Source organism: Mixophyes fleayi, chromosome 6 (genome assembly GCF_038048845.1).
Source record: "Mixophyes fleayi isolate aMixFle1 chromosome 6, aMixFle1.hap1, whole genome shotgun sequence".
Taxonomy (NCBI): domain Eukaryota; kingdom Metazoa; phylum Chordata; class Amphibia; order Anura; family Limnodynastidae; genus Mixophyes; species Mixophyes fleayi.
In genome coordinates this window covers 158,449,526-158,466,681 of record NC_134407.1, presented here as the reverse complement: position 1 = coordinate 158,466,681, position 17,156 = coordinate 158,449,526, and the positions used below count along the sequence as shown (strand labels likewise).

General features: G+C 39.3%; 1 protein-coding gene across 1 annotated transcript in view; it reads right to left on the bottom strand.

Annotated features, from left to right (window-relative positions):
- ITGB3 (integrin subunit beta 3) overlaps nt 1-12,933 on the bottom strand; it is a 49,436-nt gene extending 36,503 nt beyond the window's left edge. Inside the window, exons 1-4 of the mRNA XM_075176891.1 lie at nt 12,754-12,933; nt 6,098-6,180; nt 3,122-3,320; nt 1,253-1,505 (exon numbers count right to left, since the gene is read on the bottom strand). Coding sequence (XP_075032992.1) covers nt 1,253-1,505; nt 3,122-3,320; nt 6,098-6,180; nt 12,754-12,811 — 593 coding nt within the window. The 5' untranslated portion in view covers nt 12,812-12,933. The remainder of the gene's footprint in view (nt 1-1,252; nt 1,506-3,121; nt 3,321-6,097; nt 6,181-12,753) is intronic.
- Nucleotides 12,934-17,156: the final 4,223 nt, after the last annotated feature.

Genomic DNA, 17,156 nt, shown 5'->3' with positions numbered 1-17,156 from the left:
TGTGACACTCACATGTGATCCTGCAAAGCCCTCTATGGTCAGGTATAGTCCGCAGTTGCAGAGTCTCCTAGGCCAGTCACCATAAATATGGTGAATTATAGGCCAGTGGTTTCCACCCTCGTTAATGTTTTTTTTCCAAACTTCTAATGAACTAAGGGTTAGCACAACTTTTATCATGTAACTGACGCTGTCAAATAAATAGTTTTTAAATGTGGGTATAGCCATGTCAGCTGCAGATTTCTCGCTAGTATTTGTCAATACGTTTACTTAAAGACAATTTTAAGACTAATTCGAATGGTAAACACATACGACTTTAGAAAACAACATGTAGGCATTTACATGAAACCAATATTCACCATTTAACACCAATGATGTTTAAAACGGCAGGATATAACCTTATTCTAATAGCCGATAATGGATTAATAATGAAACAACAAACAATACAAAAAAGTGTTTTGCTGATATATTTTACATAGGTAGAGGCAGATGAATTCACAAATTAATTTGAATCAATGCAAATACAAAATACAAAATCTGTTGTACATTAGGATATTTGTCTCTTGAAATGTCTGTTAAGCGTGTCTTTGTATGCAACTGAAAGGGTCACTTTAATTGTCATGCAGAAGAAAAGGTTTATTACCAGGAAGAGATTAAAATAAATAAACCCTAAACATTTTCCATGGATAATTTTACTCAGAATTTGTGAACAACTGGAATAGGAAAATATTTGTATTTAACTACAAAGTGTTTATAGAAACTGTAGTGTCTATTTACAAATGTTCCTCAACCATGTTAACTGCAGACTAACTCTAGAACAGATCCATTGTCAAAAAGTAACCAACATAAACTGCAGTCTATACATTTTAATTATTCATTACATATAGGGGCATATTCAGTTAGCTTCCGGGATTGCGGCTACACACGGCCGCGCACATAAAGTGCAATGACGGTACCGCCACATCGAAGATTTTCCTTTGCAAACCTATGGGGTGCGATGAGAACTCTGCAGTGTAGCGGTATCGGAAGGAGGCGGCCGTGCGTAGCCGCGATCCTGTAAGATAATTGAATATGTCCACAGTGTTATATCTCACAGCTATACCCTCCATGATGTCACTGTTTCACTGTATTAGTAAACTCCTGCGGTTACATTTTTAGACATTTGTTCTTACGCTATTTTTTTATAATATGACCATATAATAACAGAGTAGCTTTCTTGCCTTATACAAAGTGAATACAATGTCTCTATACTCACTCTTGGCATGGGTTGGTGATGACTGATGGAGGAGAGATGTACATGTAGGGTGACATGGGCTTGTCAACAAATGCCCCAAAGCCAATGCGTAGATTGCTGGTCACACTCCGCATCTTCTCAGCCAATCGAGTTCCTAGCGTTTGGATGCTCTCCAAGTCATCCTTCATAGAGTAAGACAGATCCATAAGGTAGTAGATGTCCACTGGGTAGTCCTCCACCTGACGCACTTTTACTGTGAAACTCTTAGAGTCATCTGTTTGGTAGGGAAGTGAATATAATATGGATTTCCTTTGCGATCGCCCACTGAGTCACTTCAGTTATTACATCATTCACAGAACTATCTTAGATTCTTTCGAAAATGGGAGCACAGCTCTGTTGTGTTTGTGAGGATTGGAAGGACCATCTAAGGTCAAGCTCATTGTCATCATACAGATTTGAATTGTTTAATATTGTTATTGAGATAAACAATGCTCATCTATGTTTTTCACTATGAGAATACCCAATCTAACGACACGCTTTCAAGTCAACCTTTTAATGCTGTTATCAGATGTTATTAGTATGTATAAGAGACCCTTAATATGACATATATGCTATGCAAGGAGGAAGAAAGAATCTTAGAAACATTTATGAAAACTGGTGCAGAGGATAAATGTGCTGTGTACTATAGCTGTGTACAATAGCTGTATACTATAGCTGTGTACTATAGCTGTGTACTATAGCTGTGTACTATAGCTGTATACTATAGCTGTGTACTATAGCTGTGTACTATAGTTGTGTTCTATAGCTGTGTACTATAGTTGTGTTCTATAGCTGTGTACTATAGCTGTGTACTATAGCTGTTTCATTTTCTGTATTTTACCACAAAAATTATACTTGGAATTTGATTGGTTGGGATACAACATATTTACAACACATGTTTTCTGGTGCAACAGTTCCCATTTGTAAGCTGTGACTCTAGCTCCACTGAGGTCCAGCTTCAAAGCTGCCAACTAACAGCTTAATTTAAGCATACAAAGTGGTTTATCATAGGATCTAATAAGCATAAAAATCATCATGAAGATAAACCTGCAGTTTCATTTTTTTGGAATCAGTAGCCCATCGAGTGGTGTATGTCAAGGAAACGTTTAGACCCTGTCTTAGAAGAAACTTAAAGAGATGTAACATCTACTCCAAAAGACTATAGCACAAAAACAATAGACTAGCTGAGCAATTTTACAATACATTCGTCTGCACATACAGTAGTGATTTCATCAACATTTATATAGCGCCAGCAAATTCTGTAGCGCTTTACAATTGAAAACAAACACGGTAATAAAACAATACTGGGTAATACAGACAGGCAAAGCAACTAACAATCTATGGGACAGATTTTTGTGAGACAGTCCCAAGTTCCAGCTGGAAAGCGGTATGACCTACCAGATTAGGGTAGGGTGTGGCCACCAAAAATTTGGAATACAGTTAGTTGGAAAAAGGGCCATGGCCTATACACATAAGGGATGCGGTCTATTGTGCCCTAATTTTTTTTTATTCTAGAATGTTTGGAGTTATGGTTAGATTGATAGATAGATATTTATTTAAAAGGATGAACATTTCATGTCCTCACTTAACATATTTTAACTTGTTATATATTTACTTTTTTGATGGAATAATTAATTATATAAATCTCTATCATGTATCATCTACCCTCAAATAATCAGTCCAATCATGAGCTAACAAAGGTTTTAAATAAAAAGCTGATTAAATCAAAAGGAAATAGTAATTTAAACCTTAGGCTGCATTTTCATAAATATTGTTTCAGCTAACAATATGGCTGCCATCACTGTGTATCGGTGAATGATCCAATGGCAACAGTCTGACATGTACAGTTACCTGGTCTCAGGTACAGTGCGATCTTCTGTGGTGTCATTTGGGTGATCTCTGCAGTTTCCCCTCCTGTGCCCTTGTCACTCAGGGGACGATTGCTTAAAATGTTGATTCTGCTGACAGGATACTCAATGTTGTTCGTGTGACAATTATTTTCCAGCAAGGATGACTTCAGATCGCAACGGGGAGCCCCATTTCCAAAATCCTGAAGAACAGTGGTGAACATATAAGCTACAGCTCGAGCGTGTGAATGACAATAATCATAATTTTTATAATTATTATCATTATTATTGATATAGCACCAGTAATATTATGCAGAGCTGTACAGAGGATATGTAATGATTACTGCCCCATTGGAACAGTCTAAATTTCCTAAGGTCCATTTTGTAAGAAGCCAATTAATCTACCAATATGTTTATGAACTCTAGTTCCAGTAAATCAATAAAAATGTGTTCTCCAGGGATCATATCCTAGAGAATTGTGCAAGTGAGAAAGCCAATTGATAGGATGGCTGATATAGCTAACTAATCAGATGTATCTGAAATCCAGACACATTACAACTAAATTTAAATATTCTGCAGGCTCGTTGTTGTACACTGTTACTTTTATGTGGGGTCGGTCAGTGCAGAAATGATGGTGCTTCTGATATATCTGGAAGCACAAAGGTTATATACAGTACATGGGGATAAGACAGAGACTTCAGCTGGTAGAATTATTTTTCCATATTTATGTTCTGTCCTGAAGTCTTCCTACCTGCACCAGGTGTCTAGAAGTATGGGTTTTGTTACCTGCCCCAGATTTCTAGAAGTATGGGCTTTGTTACCTGCCCCAGATGTCTAGAAGTACAGGCTTTGTTACATGCCCCAGATTTCTAGAAGTATGGGCTTTGTTACCTGCCCCAGATGTCTAGAAGTACAGGCTTTGTTACATGCCCCAGATTTCTAGAAGTATGGGCTTTGTACTTCTGATAGAGATATACAAAGCATTATCTCAGGTGCGTCTAAGGGTAATTTCTGTCCTGTTGGCCAGGTGAATGGAACAGAACACAGACAGAGGAGCACCTTAAGATAATTTGTGAAAATATTGCCATTTACTGTTTACAGCTAGAGATATACAAATTGATTTGTCAAAGCTTGAGATTGTTCAAATGTCTTTCATTCAAGGCTATTTAAATAGCTTACAAAAGGTGTGCTGAACCAAATCATTCAGAACCCTTCCCCCCCTATAAAAATGCAGAAATTCAGTACATGGTCTCAAGTTTCAATAACGCCTCCTATTCCAATGTTCCATTTGCCATGTTAGTGTACACTGATGACTATATATTAATAGCCTCGCCAGAGTGTTCCAAAACACCTATCACTAATCTGATACCTTTATTAAGGAATGGAGTAAAGTTGGCCGAAATAGGGGTGAGACAAGTTTGAAATGTTGTGTGCAATAGTCCCAGATATGACATGTGAAATATACATCTGGGTGCGGAACAGCTAAGCACAATATACTAATGTTACACCTGGCCAATAAAAAACTCTAGCTAGCTATATATATACACATGTGTGTATATATATATATATATATATATATATATATATATATATATATATATATATATATATATATAAACTATATAGCTTGCAGGCAGCATATATTCACCTTCCCTTCCTGTAGCTCAGCAATTCTGTCTCTCACCCAACCAGTTATGGGCTTGTAAACTACATAACCTGCAGCTATGATGTGATAAGACTTGCTTATGATTCAGTGTAGATATAACAAGAATCACGTCTTCTGCCAGTGCCTCATAATGCATGCTTTAATAATGTCACCCACATTTAGATACAATTGTTTGACCTGATCACCACATGCATATGTTGCGATCAGGTTGGTGTATATGGCATAGGGGTAATACATACCAAGTGATTTGGAATGTGCAGCTAACCCTTAAAATGCTAATGGAAATTTTTAAGTGTGTGCATTTTTAATGAAACACTATCCATGAATCTTTTAATAATTGTCAATACCTAAGATTTTAGTTCATTTTTGGGGGAGTTTTATCCGAGGTGATTGCAAAGTGCGCATCTGCTTGTATGCTACTCTATTTTTGTCCTATTTGACTGTAGATTTATGTGAAACTGCAAAACTGTAGACATTAATTAGGATGTTGCATAGATATTTGTGCTTGTTATTGTACATATTTTAAGGGGTGCAGATCATTATGACAATGCCTAGAAAATTGAATTTACTTAGTAATGTTTGGCCATTCTTCGATGATCCAAATACAGTTTTTTTTCATTATTTCCTCAGACATTGTTATAAACGTTACACATTTGTGACATTAACAATAACATATACAAGTAAGTAGAATTAGAGTTTCAATATCACATTCATTTGCAGCAACAGATAGGTAAACAGTGGATCTCCAGCGGTTGTGGAACTACAAGTCCCACTATCTCCCGGTTTCACAAGACATTATGGAACCTGTAGTCCCACAGGAGTTGATGGATCACAGATAACCTAAGTCTGTTCTAGTTGATAAAGTTTATAAGCTGAGGAATGACATCTTACACACAGCTAGTCCCATGCAAGAACTGCAGCGCTTCGTACAAGTAAAGGACTCCCAGATGTTGAGGGGTGGGAGTCTGGCAGGCTTTCAAACTTTTCGCAGTTACATCTGTCTGGGAGACACTGCCCCACGTGTAGTACTAGCCCAGGGAAACATTGCCTTTTTAGGACACCGAGGGGAAGCAGGATGGAGCTGTAGTCACTCAACTGAATGAGGAGAGAGCTGGCAATGCGCAATGTGAAGAGTTACACAGAAGGCTGAGGGCAACATAACTGCTGCAGTGCACCCTTCTTCAATTATACCGCACCCATCAAGCAAAATAAAGTTTTATAATTTTTGTAGTTTAACACTTTTATATGTAGATATGTAGAAAAAGTGTGTGACTATTAAACATATTGTCCATTCTTGCCCAGGGAGGACCTTACCTCTTGTGAACACCAAGCACATAATGGACTGACAGCCAGACATTGCTGGCAAGAGCTGACCCCTCGTGTAGAGCAGATTGAGGCTGAAATATACAGATATTTCATGTTACATGATAAGCAAGTATTTAGACAATGTATATACATACAGAACATTTATACCATTTCCTGTACAGATTAATGGGATAGGAAAAATGCAGACACATGACTATGCTGCCTCTGTGTTAAGAGCAAACAATGGTAAAAGCAATATATTTAAAATTCCTAAAACATGACTCGAGCCATGAAAATACCCACATCCCACCACAATGCCTAGGACCTTAGAAATCTAGTGATTGAAGGAAAAATGAGAGCTATAGTTTGAGAGCAATATCATACTTGCCAGCATTTGGCAAGTCGTATTTGGGATAGGGGTGTGTCTAGAGGGCGGGAGAGGGCAGGGCGCGATTGGCCCCGCCTCTCGCGGCAAATATGCAATTTTGTTGCGGGGGCCGGGCCAAAATGACGCGATTCGCAGATAATCGCGTCATTTTAGCCCCGTAATTACAAGATGCGGGAGATTTGCCAGCTCTCCCGGGAGTCCGTGAGACTGACCCGATTTTCGTGAGTCTCCCGGCAAATGTGAGCAATATAGAGCGGCAAATTCATTAATAGATTGTACATGATATTATAAATGTGTTATAGATGCAAAGGCGTAATCACCTGAGACAGCAGGAAATGGGGGGGGGGGGGGGGGCGGCGGCATTGGGAGACACTCAGGAGTCTCATCATGTCACCCTCCATAATACATTCCTCTTTTGTCATTTATGGCTGCTCCTTCTATTCTGACGAAACGGGGCATGATCGGACACTGAGTGACCGGTGTTTAGGTCATCTGCTGACCATTTATCACCTGTTTCCTCTTGTCAGTGTCAGAAGTGTGAATGGCAAGAGGCATTATAAAAGATGGTCAGTATTTATTCACTACATCTGTACAGCGCTGCGGAAATAGTGGCGCTATATAAATAAATGATTATTATCTGTGAAAGATTTAATGTCCCAGCCTAGATTTAGTGTAGCCAGGATAGAACAGGATGAGGCCCCATGGTACTGGGAGCACATGGACAGGGAGGAGAATACACTTCCCTGCTATGGATTGTAATATTAAACTAGAAGCATGGTCCAGGCTTATGCCTCCTGATAAGGAAACTGGCTAGACTGGTTAATGGGACAGAAGACTAGTTAACTCTCTGCCAGTGTAAAAACTGTATAACAGAAGACCAAACATTGTAAAACATATTCACTACATTTGAGCTTTAGTGTTGTGTGTATTTATGAAGAATACTAATCAGGGCTACTCTGTACCTATGAGAAACCTATAGCTGTTGTTGTCCTATTACCTACCCATTCGAGCTAACACTGTAATCCATAACCCTGGCTGTACTGTATTAAGCCCAGTGTTTTTCCTCAACACACTGCCAGTTACTCAGCATTTCTGATCAAAAGTAAGTGGTCAAGAGGATCCAGCCAGAGTAACCAAGCAAAGAGGTGCTGCAGCAGTTACACACACTAGCTAGAAGAATGCAGCTCCAGGTTACAGTTAAGGGTGCCAATTCATCTACCACTGGGGGTACCACATTGGTGAGTGTCTGGTTTGGCCAAGCAGTACCAGAAGTAGTGTTCTGTAAGGGCAGGTTACTGAAGGTATGTGTAGCCCCAGACATTCTGTAAGCCCCAGACAACGTGGCAAAGTAATCCAATCCTATCACTGCTGGGTTAAGTTAATTAACTAATGTTTAGAAACTCCATTATCGTGAAGTTTGGAGTAGGTGGAAGAGGTCTTGTTGGGTCTAGAGTTTTTAATGATCACTATTTTTTTTCTTCAAAATAGACAAAAACGTTTATTTACCGGTGGTTTGCGACCATGCCATTGCTGTGGTATCAAAGTTTTAGTGTATTTACTTTGAAGAATCTTGATTGACAAATTTGTTAGGCGATAAAGGATGCCAGTCAATCATAGATTGAGGTGCTTCTTGGCTGTATGGATTCTCTGTGCAGACATTCTGGCATCATGGCTGCTTGGTATAAGTACATAAGTGGACTATGAGGGCTCTTTCAAACAAGCGTTTAGTCACTGTTGAGTCAGAATCTACTAATGTGGTGCTCCAAACAGACATCATGTCATTGATCCTGATGTCTACACACCGCTTCTGTTCATACAACAGTGGTAGAAACCGCAAATCACAGCAAAACACAGGAAAATCACTCAGGCTCAGTTTTCTGGCATTTGGCCTGTAGTTTACGGCGCTTTACTTCTGCCTATTTGTCGTAATGAACCTTTATCACACCATGTAGCTGACAGGGAGTGCTGGTCCTTGTAGCACCTGTTTTTAGAGGAGTTGGGGTACTTCCTTGAGTTTTTTTTCTCAATTTAAAAACACATAAATATTTGACCCAATACAGACATTGTCACTGTTTAGGGTTAGGATCATCTGATTAACCAAGGTGCTGTGAAGTAGTGAATGGCTTATCATATATTTGTCACTGTGTGTAACTGACACTTCTGCATTTTATTTATAAACAGGAGGCAATCTAACTGGCTGACAGCAGTGTGCTGATTTTGTGTGTTTCTAAAAGGGAAACTAACACGACTACAGCACTTGTTTGGAGCATGCAAACACAATTTAAACATTTTGTTAAGTTTTTCCAAATGCGAGGTGCCTAATCAGGAAGCGTTAAGGTTAATCATTAAGTCTAGAGCGTAAAATTCACAATAACACTACTGCAGAATTACCCACTCACCACAGAATGAAAATACATTTAATTTATTAATAGTTTAGTACAAGGTCAATATCAAACACAATAGAGGTGTGCTTGATACCACAGCCTTCCTGCACCAGTAGGACAGAAGCCTTACACATACCTCTCAACCCTCCCGATCGGGACAGTTTTGTCCCAAGGGTAGAAAATTTGGAAGGTATTATCTGTTCACTTCTAATAGTGAAGAGGAGCCACACGCACTGGTGCGCACAGCAATGAAGGTGTTTGCATGCAGCCCTATCCTCAGCAATGCATTCACTTTAGTTGACAGGTCACTGCCTCCCATAAGAATAGGACTCTTATATCCTTCTACAGCGGGCATTCTGATAATATGATTATGATTGTTCTATCTCTGCTCAAAATTTAAAGCATATTTGCCAAATTTTAGGATCTCCCCTCCGGGAGATCCCAGAGGGAGATCCTGGTGCTGTGTGCGGAGCAGTGGCTGTGCGTATCATGTGATTAGGCCATGCACCTCACTGCTTAAATGCCGCGACTCACGGGATAATACAGCAGGGTGACGCAATTTACTGTGAGTCACCTCATTAGGCCCTGCCCCACCCACTTCACAAGGGAAGTGGCCTAGATGCGGGAGTTAGCACTGCTCTCCTGGGAGTCTAGGAGAACTCCTAAAAATTTGAGAATATCCCGGACATTCTGGGAGAGTAGGCAACTATGAATTTAAGACATCCTGCTTGAGCAGGAGCTGCCGAACCCTATAAGGTTAAATGCATCTTTAAAACAATTTGGATATATGAATGTAATATAATTCAAAGGTGCATAAGACACCATAATCTTCCTGCTGTTAGGGGACCTTTCACCTTCCACTATATAAATCTCAATCTGCAGCTTTCACATCATACAACCCGTTATTAATAATAATAATATGTATTATTATTATTATTATCATCCTTTATTTTTAAGGCGCCACTAGATTTCCACAGCGCCATACAAGTACAAACAGTATACCATACAGGGTGAAACGGTACAGAGCAATAAACAAAGACTCTGAATGCTCCAAGCATAGCAAGTACAGAGACGATGAAGTAGACGGATAGGTAGAGATATAGGAGGGAAAAGGGCTCTGCTTGTAAGAGCTTACATTTTAAAGGGCAAACAGACAGCAGGGACAATGGGTAGTCAGTGGATGGGATCAAGTGTAAGTGTAGCTAGTAAGGGGACAGAGGAAGAGAGAGTTGGAGAGATGGTTTGGTAGATGGTAGCTGGTGAGTTATAAGTGCCCGTTTGAAGGTGCACAGATTAGAGGACAGTCGGATAGAAGGTGGGAGGTCACTGCAGTGCAGAGGGAGAAATCCTGAATAGTGGAGTGAGAAGAGGTGATCAGAAAGGAGGTGAGGCGACGGCCATTGGCTGATCACAGGGAGCGGGATGGAGTGTGAAAGGAGGAGGCTGGAGATATATGGGTCAGAGAAGTGGGAGAGGGCCCTGTAGGTGAGGGTGAGGAGTTTGAAGAAGATTCTGTAGGGGAAGGGGAGCCAGTGTAAAGCCAGGCAGAGGAGGGAGGCAGAAGAAGAGCGGCATGAAAGGAAAATTAGTCTAGCAGCCGTGTTGCCTTTAGAATGAAGGGAGCGAGGTGAGAACTGGGAGACCATTAAGGAGAAGGTTACAGTAATCAAGACAGAAATGATGAGTGAATTGATAATAGGCCTGTCCTCATTTTCACAATCACCTGGATTGTGAAAGTGAGGACAAATCAATAATATCTGTATAAATGGTGAGTTTTGATGTCAACACGATTCATTTGCAAAAATTATGTACAAAAAGGAGCAATGCACCCCTTCTGTAAACTCTGGATAATGGATAACAGAAGTCACCTCAGATTTCCGTGACCTGTATTGGCCAATAGCTTCATGCTTTTATATGGTCACTTAACTCTTCTGTGACTTCTAATATCCATATAAAATATCTGTAATGTATAGTAGGAAGTGCATTATCCATATATATCTGAAAAAGCTGCAATATTTATAATTATATTAGCAAGATTTGTGGATCATCAGCTTTTTTAGATAATGACTCCCAGTATGGACTGGTAGAGCCCACTGAGAATTTTAGTTTTTAGCATCAGCTATAGAAACACTTGCTCTAGAAGAATTGTAATCCTCTAGTGGAGTGACAATGTCAAGAAGTAATTCTTCATTTGATGGCTGCAGATCTGGCAAAAGTTTCAAATCAACACAATGTCCGTGGAGAGTTGAGCTTGATATCATCACATCTGCATATATTTTTCTACCCAGCAACTATGTGATTAAGCAAATTAATATACACATTAAGAAATTATGAACTTTCAGACATTACTCATGAAATGAATAGTTAAAGAATCATAATCGGGAATCATCTGAATTATGTGGTTTGGTGATGATACAGTCTCTCTTAGTTGCATAATATTGCATTAGATCTCAGAACAGCTCTGCTTACTCAGAAAATCAGAAGTAGATCAGTGTACACTGACATATTTCTGCAAAAGTCAGACACATATCCCAAGTCAGACTGGGTGAATTAATCTGAAAATGTTGTTTTAATTTACACCAATGTCTATACTTATGGTGCAGAAATATATTTTTTATGCCACAGTAAACACATTTTCCAAATTACACAATGGTGTATGTAGTTGCGCATTGGAAACTATAGCTCATGCTGAAGTTGGTATAATCACCAATTTTATATTTTTTTTTATATAATTCAAATAATTGTATGCAGTACAGGCAATTATCCTGATCAATCAAACTTAAAACCCACTCATTCCTTGAGACCAGGGGCAGGCTGGGCTGGGGGGCATGTGGCCCGCAGGCCGGTCCCCTAGTGGGCTAGGCTACCTTGGGCTGGGTCACTGGGCCACATGCATTTTTTTCCCTTTAAAATAGGATGCCGAGTTGAGTCTTGTCTCCCCCCCCCCAATCCCCCTCCCCGGCTGAAGTTTGCCAGCCCTCTCCTGCTTGAGACACAGGTAGACAAGATGCATATGCAATCTCAAGGAGGGTTAATGCTAGGATTCAGTCTGGGGAATTCAGCAGATCTATCTGTGTCGCTGTTACACAGTTAGCACCCTTAACTGCTGAGCTATGGTTCCTGCTTATGAACATGGAACATTCCAAGTTCTTGGCTATATAGTACAGTAATGTCTACTTCTTCATAGGACATCATGGCAACTCCTGTTCAACAAAGGTCCGGATTGTATGAACAAAAAATGCCAATACATAACCACTGTTTCATACCCTAAGATATACACATGTAATAGTTGCATGCAGTTTTTATTTTGGTATTTTAATTATGTGTTTAATATCTGACACATGCCTGACCTGAGTTCTCGGGTCAACCAATACGTTTTATTGCCCACTTAAGACAAAACAAATGTTACTTACTGTATACATAGGGTGGATCTGTCCATGACCTTACTATCCAAAACAGCACATTATTTAATGTAGCTGTTCCCTAAAGCAAACCTAAATCTCAGAGAGACATGACCAGCCACCAAGCAATTACATATGGTATAAAAAAACAATCTTGGGTTATTACAGACCACGAGCATCCAACTCAAATAGCAGGCGAGTAAAAATGAATAAATTATAAATATATTCACATTAATAAGTAATTACTTAGGACCAACTTATAGTCAAAACATTCTGATGTAAAGTGTGCGTATAACAATATACATACGAAGAGTACTCAATATTTAAAAACAAACTGAAACACAGCTATGTACATGTATGAGATAACATATCTATATATCAATCTGAATTAAATCAATAATAAGTACACCTGTATTGGTCCTAATCTTGTTTGACTCGAGTCAGTATATACATAATTACCACTCAATGCTTCAAATAAATCAGCAAACTCACCACAGCTTCCAGAAGTGATCAGCAGCATAAGGACGAGACCCCTGTATACACACGTCATTTTTGCCCAAGAGTTTGGAAAGTGGGGGGGCAGCGCTGAACACACTCTTTCAACCCCCCCACCAACAGCTTGTATGCCTAGCTGGGCACTAGCTTGTAAGTACGATCTACACTCCTAACTCCTCCCGGCTCCTGGTTCACACCCTGTAACTACAGTCATTCCTAATAAACTTTTAGATTGAATTCTGCAATTACTGCCACCCTCTGGTTAAACCTTTGAAATGTATAGTTAGAACAGGCTGAAGCTAGCTAGCTTCTTATGCACTTCTTCTTCACGCTGCAGCTTCTGATTCAGAAAAGTTTATTTTTAAAGGATTAAACCAAGTTGGATCACTGATTTCACATCATATTAACACTAAAGGGTGTCCCTTACACTAACTGCAATAGTATTTAACAAACTAACCATATTTTATCATTTTGAATAAGTAGCTGTAGTTTTGCAAGGGTTAAATGCCATTGAGCCACACATTTGATAGTGGGAAACAACAAGGTAGTCAGTTACTTGCAAACTACTTGTCTTTTGCCTGGCGCAACACTGTTTTGGGTATGAAAGCAGGTGGCAAAGTGGGCACAGATAGTATTTTCATTTTGAATAACTAGCTAGTTTTGCAAGGGTTGATTTTTTTTATTATTTTTTTATTAAAAATTGCAACAGAAATAAATCCCATATCTTTGTCCAAAGTAAAATAGACTATATGCAACATCAAAGGGTAAAAAGACCAATAGGAATGAAACATCACATTATCATAACACCCAATTCTCCTACAATCCCTCCACAAAAACTACTGTATCACTTCACAATTATATACATCATTGAAACATGACATCCTCTAACACAATACTCTGCATTACAACAAACCCGTCACCAATCTATGATATCACCCGCACACCATTTACGGTCAGGAAATTAAAACAGAATTTAAATGTATGTAAACCTCACTAAAAAAGGAAGGATTTCCACAAAATCTCATAGTGAAAAGGATAGATAGTGAAGAATCGAGAGATTGTCAGATGTTGGCTACCACTTAGGGAGGTCTCAACCTCCACAAGAGTCTACCCCAGTTCGCAGCATCCATCCGGTCCCTCTCCATTTACCTTATTTTCCAAACTTCATGCAGAATATTATTCACCACCTCACTACAGGGAAGGACTTTTTCCCTAATGGACACTAAACACTGCACACTCCATGTGTAAAATCTAACAACTGCGCTAACCATGGTCCATGTGAAATCCTCTGATTAATGGAGGTGTTGATTCTTGCATAAAGGAGGGGGTTACCCAGTTACCCAGAAACCCACCCTAATTGCACACCTGGCTGGCACTACTGGCTGCTCTTTCTCCATGTTAGTAATGGGCTGGGAATGTAGTACCAGTCTATGATGTATTAAAGTAATTTCATTGTTTTCCAATAAGCATTGTCTAAGAGATTTGTGTGGTTCCAAAGCACAAGCAATTTATTTAGCAAAAGCAAAAGTTTAGCTGTTCAATAAATAAGTTAAGTACAGTACAGCCAATATATTATACATATATACGCCCAATAGTGGGTGCAATTAATTTATTTGTGGGGTTTTGGTGGTGCTATTTAATTTAATAGTTGAGCCTTAGCTCTCTGTCTTTATGTATTACCCAGTATTGTTTTATTAATGTTTGTTCCCAATTGTAAAGCGCTACGGAATTTGCTAGCGCTATATAAATAAATAAATGATGATGATGATAGTGGAGCCTATTGATATAAGGGGAGGTGACGGGACCTGTAATTTAATGGTGGGGTGGTTTGGGGCTATTAATTGAATGTGGGGCTGAGTTTGGGAAGAGGGCTATTTATTAAATATGAATATGAAAAATTTAATGCCAGAATGGTCGTGGGAAATGGTTATATTTATTAAATGTAAATGCTGTTCATTTATTGTTGGGGCTGGCTCAGTGGAGCTGAAACACGCTCTACGAGATGACTAAAAGCTATATGTGACTCCAAAAGAGTTTACATTTATTTTAATGTAACAGTGGTGTTTGGAGTAATTGTGACTACTTTTTCACATTACTTTTAATTGTTGTGTTTAACCGTAGTAAAAAAAAAAAAAAAGCTTCACTCAGTACGCCTGTCTGACACTACACTTGCACAACATCCGCGCAGATTCTATTTTTGTGCTGATTTGGAGATTTCCTAAGCACTAGCAAGCTGCAACACTAATCCGCGCAGATTCTATTTTTGTGCTGATTTGGAGATTTCCTAAGCACTAGCAAGCTGCAACATTAATAAAAAATTGCAAATTTAAATCTTGGGGAACAAAATGTTTTTTTTTGTGGGGGTAGGATAAAGAAGATAATGGGTCAGATTCATTAAGGAAGTATGGCAAAAAAGGGGAGTACGTTTTCTCTTGGACAAACCACTTTACAATGCAAATTAGTTTATTATTTTGCACATAAGTTAAATACTGGTTGTTTTTTCATGCAGCATACATACTTGATAGCTTTATTTTAACACTGAAATTTAAAGTTGATCTAGTACGTGCCCTTCCCCAACTATAAATCTGTCCCCACGTTTTAAATTTACCTCCCCTGCAATGCAACATTTTGCCAAGGTGCAAAGTTACTCCTTTTTTTCCCTTTACTTTCCTTAATGAATCAGGCCCAATGTGTTTGAAAGCATGCCATTTTTTAAAGCACTAAATAGTAGCAAATAAAAGGTAAGAAAAAAAGCCAACCATACATCCAAGTATTTTAAGAAACAAAAGCAGGACAAGTGTGTTTATTTCCAGTTAATACTACAATAAAATATAATAATAATAATTGCATTGTTTAATATGTGGTAATTAAGTGGTTCTAAAATATAGTAGGTCACTGATTTGATTGTTTGGTCATCAAGTCATTCGGACAGATGAACAAGTTGACGTATCTGTGGTCGCCTAAGGGTAGAATCGGATTGGCCCACCAGTTTTCCACACTGCCTGAAGTCTCCGCCCTCTCTAGTAGCAGGTGGAACTCCCCCGCTTCACTGATTGCACCATGGCAAAGTCCCCTCTAATTCCCATTCTTATACCCTCATTTACTGACTGCATCTAATTACTTTCCCCATCTCTCCGCCCGTCCTGCTCCCTGCTTCTCTTCTCTCCTAAAGAATGCGCCATACTGTGTACTATCCTTAAGGGTGTCTGTACTGATCACTCAACCAGGATTCCAGAATCCGGTGAGTACACCGAGTGTTACGTGGGAGAGGTTGTCATGTGACAATGTGCCCCCAATATACTGTGCAGGCCCCACACCGTTGCCCTGTCTTTTCTGCCTATTGTTCCTGCATTACAGATAATTGTGTGTGTAGTTTCCAAAAGTCAGCTAAACTATGTGTTTTTCACCCATTCTATATCCTGACCCTAATACTCATTTCTGGTACATTATGTTTGGTTAAGATTAATAAAATCCATATATTGACTTAGTAACTGAACTGAGGGGTGAATTAAATACTTGTCCTGTTCCTATAGTCACCCAGTCCACTTGGGGATCTTGTATTAAGAAAATGTGACTAAATATGTATTATTATTTTTAATCCCTTCAAAACTGGATTTATTATCACACTTCTTTTGGCTTTCACAAGGCATCCACTTTCCTAGAAACAAAGGATCTCTTTTCTCACCTATTCTCGATTACGCCACAGTTAATAAGTAAAGTCACAATATGTTGTTACAATCAGGTTTGGAGGTAGCGATGTGCCGAGATAATAGATCAAGCTTAATCAATCTCTGGTACTAGCTATATCTTTTGTGGGCTGACCACACCCTATAGTGGCTGTTTATGCCTTACAGATGACCACACCCACTCCAACTGTCCACGTTAAATGTATTATTAATCTCCTTTCACACCCAATTCATATAGTCAAATTAGTGTTATAGATACCCAGTCGTTCACATCACTTTCAGTAACCAAAAAACTGCAGAGGAGCACAGGCAATTTCCTTTCTGCATTTTCTTTTTTCTTATTTCAGAAAAAAAACTAGAATGCTATGCATAACTAAAAATAATACAATAAATACAAAAACGAAGTAAGCATCCAAGACTTCTCCCACGCTGCTCCCCTCCACTGGAACCAGCTCCCCCGCTCCATCAGAACATCACCCAACTTGTCCAGCTTCAAACGGGCCTTAAAAACCCACCTCTTCCTTAAAGCCTTCCAGTCCCCCACCTAATTGACCTCTTCCCAGTCTCCCCCCTACCACCCTCCCACTCCTGCCCTCTTCCTGTCCCCCTACCTCCCTCCTTGTCATTCTCCTCTCCCCCCTCTCCGTCTCTGCCTCTGTTCTCCCCCTTTCCTCCTCCTACCATTGCGTCATCCCCTTAGATTGTACGCTCCTT